General features: G+C 37.2%; 1 protein-coding gene across 3 annotated transcripts in view; it reads right to left on the bottom strand.

Moving 5' to 3' along the window:
- Positions 1-2,250: 2,250 nt before the first annotated feature.
- Positions 2,251-6,000, bottom strand: part of LOC141401371 (arylsulfatase B-like) — a 65,433-nt gene continuing 61,683 nt past the window's right edge. For 2 of the 3 annotated variants that reach the window (XM_073981541.1, XM_073981542.1), the window contains 2 exons: positions 3,419-3,576; positions 2,382-3,340 (listed from right to left, as the gene is read on the bottom strand). In XM_073981541.1, the coding sequence (XP_073837642.1) occupies positions 2,480-3,340; positions 3,419-3,576 (1,019 nt within the window). In that variant the 3' untranslated portion in view covers positions 2,382-2,479. Of the gene's footprint in view, positions 3,341-3,418; positions 3,577-6,000 lie in introns of all 3 variants that reach the window. The other variant, XM_073981540.1, reaches the window with a different exon arrangement.

The following is a 6,000-nucleotide window of genomic DNA, read 5'->3' as shown; positions in this document are numbered from 1 at the left end:
AAAACTGCTTTAGGTCCTTTACGATTCACTTCTTCAAGGATCAAAGATGCATGCTTTGAGTGGCTAAAAAGATCAAGTGAACGTTGCCTTGACCATGACATCAAAATTAGCCTCATAAATAGTTTATGGTCTATCCCGAAATGCTTGCGTTGGCCTCTTTTTGTTCATGTCGCGATAGAGAGGAAACCTTGTCCAATTATCTGTTCTGTCGACTTGAATCCTCCCATCTGCAATATGTAAACTTTGGTGAGATGCATGGAATGGGTGCAGGTTTGAAGCTGTTCTTGTCTGAGCCGCCTCATGAAATACTGCAATAGATGAGGGCTGTTTCAGTCAAAATCGAGATTCATAACAACATTTCCATAAAAATTCACACGAGAGGTCTTCAAGGGGACCCTTAGTTCTCGTTAAAAGAATTTATAAAATTCTCAGCTTTTTGTAGCTCCGAAATTCCCTAAAAATTCTTAAAAATCCATGATAAAATTCTTTAAATAATCCACGAGGTCTTCGGATGCTTTGAAAAATATTCTTTAAGTAATACACGGTGTCTTTGAAGGCTTTGAGTGCTAATGGTTTGAAAATATTCTTTAAATAATCCACGCGGAGTGCTAATGGTTTGAAAAATATACTTTAAATCATCCACCAGGTCTTTGCTTTGAAAAATATTCTTTAAATAATACACGAGGTCCGCTAATGCTTTAAAAAATATTCTTTAAATAATCCACGAGGTTTTTGGATGCTTTGAAAAATATTCTTTAAATAATCCACGGGGTCTTTGAGGCTTTAAAAAATATTCTTTAAATAATACACGAGGTCCGCTAATGCTTTAAAAAATATTCTTTAAATAATCCACGAGGTCTCCGGATGCTTTGAAAAATATTCTTTAAATAATCCACGAGGTCTCCGGATGCTTTGAAAAATATTCTTTAAATAATCCACGAGGTCTCCGGATGCTTTGAAAAATATTCTTTAAATAATCCACGAGGTCTGCTAATGCTTTGAAAAATATTCTTTAAATAATCCACGAGGTGTGCAAATGCTTTGAAAAATATTCTTTAAATAATCCACGAGGTCTCCGGATGCTTTGAAAAATATTCTTTAAATAATCCACGAGGTCTCCGGATGCTTTGAAAAATATTCTTTAAATAATCCACGAGGTCTCCGGATGCTTTGAAAAATATTCTTTAAATAATCCACGAGGTCTTCGGATGCTTTGAAAAATATTCTTTAAATAATCCACGAGGTCTTCGGATGCTTTGAAAAATATTCTTTAAATAATCCACGAGTTCTTCGGATGTTTTGAAAAATATTATTTAAATAATCCACGAGGTCTGCTAATGCTTTGAAAAATATTCTTTAAATAATCCACGAGGTCTGCTAATGCTTTGAAAAATATTCTTTAAATTATCCACGAGGTCTGCTAATGCTTTGAAAAATATTCTTTAAATAATCCACGAGGTCTTCGGATGCTTTGAAAAATATTCTTTAAATAATCCACGAGCTCTTCGGATGCTTTGAAAAATATTATTTAAATAATCCACGAGGTCTTCGGATGCTTTGAAAAATATTCTTTAAATAATCCACGAGCTCTTCGGATGCTTTGAAAAATATTATTTAAATAATCCACGAGGTCTGCTAATGCTTTGAAAAATATTCTTTAAATAATCCACGAGGTCTGCTAATGCTTTGAAAAATATTCTTTAAATAATCCACGAGGTCTTGGTATTCCTAAGTTTAAGTTTATTTCATTTAAAATATGGCCACTTTTATGTTTGACTTTGTGGTGAATTCATAAGACCCACCACTTGAAACAGGTATCTAAGACACAAACCTCAACATATTTGACGAATGAATGATGGCATTGCCAGATGAATGCGAAGTAACACCATCATCTTAAGGGCGATTTAGGCTATTGGACACATTTAAAAAACATTTTAAAATATTCGAGAACAAATCTTCCCTTGAGACACAACCCCTTCCAATGATACAATGCAGTTTCCCAGTATCTTAATGAGTTCCATAAATGCACAGTACCCCTATTACACTTAATATACACACATATGACAATCTATAACTGATCAGGTATGGCAGTCACGTTGAACTTTATTTCCCAAAATGACAATTTAAAAAGTCGTTTTTGGTTGTAACGTTCTACTTAAAATGGCACTTCTAGACTTAATCGTTACTGCCCTTCATGGCGCCACATTCTGCGCCACTTTCCTTGCACTTTTATGTTAATACATTTTCAGCTAAACATATAAATGTACTTTTTTATTAAATATTTTTTATAAGCATATAACATAAAATAATACGACTTTTTATAAAATATATGTTTAAGCAATGCTACGAAAGTTTGTACATTTTACTGGGGGTATATCACCGCTGATCTTACTGCCAATTAATAATTTATTATCTTATAAGAAAATCACCTCATGCATGCTATCGACTAAAATAATTAAATTTTAAAACAAAGAAAAAATTAAAAATAATTTGCAATAAAATGCCATAAACTTAATATAACACTTAGCCCTAAAAGTTGCCGCCGTGCGCCGTTCCATGCGAGCAATGAATTTCCCTTAGAACCTGCATCATCGTCACTTTGCAAATTCTCTGTACCCTTCCACCACTGCCATACACCGCCAAATCTTTGGGGATTTGCCAAAGGATCGCCAAATGGTACACGTACCGATGCTCTTGTTTGTCGTTTCAATTCCTCCACTTCTTGGGCGAGGAATTTCACTTGCAAGGGATATAATTTGGCCAAGTTATAACGTTCACAGGGATCTTTAGCCAAATTGAACAAACATGGAGCCTTGAGGGGTTCACATTGATAGATTTCTTGATTATAATCTTCACTATTCACAGGGCAGCTATGGGTTGCCTCTGTCCGTAAACGTTGTATTAACTCAATGCTTAGCTGAGAGTTACCTAATGCCGTGTGTACGGGAGATGCTAAAATTTCTTGTTCATAAAAATTGGCCAAAGGATCGGTTTCTTCAAATGCAATATCACCCAACCAACTGTCATACTGGCCAGCTAATGAGGTACCATTGACATATTTCAAGTTGTTACGCATATATGAACTATAGCCGAAAACATTGTCCAAAACATGTAGCAAGGTACGAGGCTGAGGTTCATGTCCTTCGCTTAGGGAAGACCATAAATCAACACCATCCAGTTGTAGGTGGTTGGGTATTTCAATTCCCGCTGCCGAGGCTAAGGTGGGTAGCCAATCAATGGCATGCGAAACTTGATTTGAGACATAATTTTGTTGCTTTAGCAGGGGACTCCAGATCAGGCCTGCGGATCGTATGCCACCTTCCCAGGGTGATTGTTTTTGCTGTTAGAGAAATAGAGAGAGTTAGAACGAATTTTCTTTTAGTTTTTAAATGGATTTTTATTTCAGACAAATAGTTACCCCTCTAAACGGATGATTGGATCCCGCATTTGCGTGTGAACCCACTGTTGGTGCACCGTTATCGGAATACAGTAGAACTATGGTGTTATTCAATATACCCTTGTCCTTAAGAGCTGTTATGGTCTGACCCACACTTTGATCCAAACGGGAAACCATGGCTGGAAGTAATGTTAAAAATGAAATTGCGTTACAGCTGCGATAATTTTTCACAAACTATATTGAACATTGAAATAAACAGACTTCTTGCCGACTTCTATGGATAATAGAAGATTTATTGAGGTCATCTACAGACTAGACCTCTGGAGGTCTTCTATATAATAGAACACTTCTTCAGGTATTTTTTTATGATAGCATGAGACATCGTAAGGTCTTCCAAAGAAATCTTCTTTGAACAAAAGAACTTTCGTAGTTTTATTTACCCAAAGAAAGGCTTTCGGATGTGTTCTTTAGACGACAGAAGAGCTCTTGATGTATTTTAAAGGCAACAAAAGATCATTTCAGTTTTTCTCTAGACAAAAAAAAAACCTCTTGAGTTTATCTCTAGACAACATATGATATCTTGAGGTCTATCATAGAACCAGAAGTCTTAATGAGGCCTTCTACATACAACAGGAGACCTATTGATGTCTTGGCTACACAACATATGACCAACTGAAGTTTTTATGGTACAAGAAGACCTACTGTGGTCTTCTATAGACACACTTTTAAAGACATTTGATGATTTTTGAGGTCTAATACAGAACCAAAAGACCTCTTGATGTTTTCTATGGGACCAAAAGACCTATTGAGGTCACTTATAGGGAATAGACTACCCCTTGGTGTCTTCCGTGGACAACATAAGACCTCTTGAGTTCCTCCATTGAACCAGAAAGTCTCTTGGGGACTTCTCTGAACAACAGCAGGTCTTTTATAGAATCAGAAGATCTACTGAGGTCTCCTGTAAACACTAGAAGTCCTCTTGTGTTGTCTATAGATCCAGAAGGCTTCGTAGGGTGTTCTTTGAACAACAGAAGAACTCTAAACGACAGAAGACCTATTGAGGTCTTCTGTGGATAACACAATGCCCATTTAGGTCTTCCGTTGACAACATGAGACCTGTTGGAGGTATCTATAGAACAAAAAGATCTATTGAGGTCTCCTACAGATAACAGAAGAGCTCTTGACGTCTTCTACGACAACAGGAGACCTCCTGAGATCTTCTGTGAATAACGTTACTCTTCCTTAGGTTTTCTATAGAACCAGGAGAACTATTCATGTCTCCTGTCGACAACGGAAGACCTCTCGATGTCTTCTCTGTACAACAGAAGTCCTCTTGAGGTCTACTATACAACCGGAACACATATTGAGGCCTCCTACAGACAACAGACGAACTTCTGTATTTTTTTTCCAGCCAAAATAAGATCTTTTGAGTTCTTTTATTGAACCTCCAGACTTCTTCAAATCTTCTATTTAACCAGACGACCTCTGGAGGACTTCTCTGGACAAAAGGAGACCTAATCTGAACAACAGCAGGTCTTTTATAGAACCAGAGATCCACTGAGGTCTCCTATAGACACTAGAAGTCCTCTTGTGTTGTTTATAGATCCAGATGGCTTCCTAGGGTGTTCCCTGAACAACAGAAGAACTCTTAACGACTTCTCTAAACAACAGAAGACCTATTGAGGTCTTCTATGGATAACAGAATGCCCCTTGAGGTCTTCCGTTGAAAACATGAGACCTGTTGGAGTTATCTATAGAACAAAAAGATCTATTGAGGTCTCCTACATATAACAGAAGAGCTCTTGATGTCTTCTAAGACATCCGAAGACCTCCTGAGATCTTCTGTGAATAACATTACTCTTCCTTAGGTTTTCTATAGAACCAGGAGAACTGTTCATGTTTCCTGTCGACAACGGAAGACCTCTCGATGTCTTCTCTGTACAACAGAAGTCCTCTTGAGGTCTACTATACAATCGGAACACATATTGAGGCCTCCTACAGACAACAGACGACCTTCTGTGTTTTTTCCAGCCAAAATAAGATATTTTGGGTTCTTTTATTGAACCTCCAGACCTCTTCAAATCTTCTATTTAACCAGACGACCTCTGGAGGACTTCTCTGGACAACAGGAGACCTATTATTTCCAATAACTGGAGTCCGCTGGACACCTTCTCTGAATAACAGAATACCTCTTAACATGTTCTTAGACAACAAATGATCTCTTGAGGTCTTCTGTGGACAACAGAACCCTAAGGTCTTCTATTGAGTCAGAAAACCTGACGTCTTCTATAAAGCCAGAAGATTTATTGAGGTATCTGCACAACATATGACCCCTTAAGGTGTTTCATAGATCCAGAAAACTTATTGATATCTTCTCTAGGCAACAGAAGACCAGTTGAGGTATTCTCCATAAAACAGAAGGTATATTAAGGCTTTTTGAAAGCAACAGAAGACGTTAAGATATCTTAACGTGTTCTCTAGAGATAAAGAGATTTCTTAATGTCTTCTATAGACAACAAGCAACTTCTTGCGGTTTTCTATGGCAATCCGAAGATTAATTGTGGTCTTCTATAGAACCAGAAGACAACAGAAGACTTCCTGAG

The sequence above is a fragment of the Musca autumnalis genome, unplaced genomic scaffold (genome assembly GCF_047663935.1).
Source record: "Musca autumnalis isolate F117 unplaced genomic scaffold, ASM4766393v1 scaffold_4, whole genome shotgun sequence".
Lineage (NCBI taxonomy): Eukaryota > Metazoa > Arthropoda > Insecta > Diptera > Muscidae > Musca > Musca autumnalis.
This window is presented reverse-complemented; position numbering and strand designations above follow the sequence as displayed.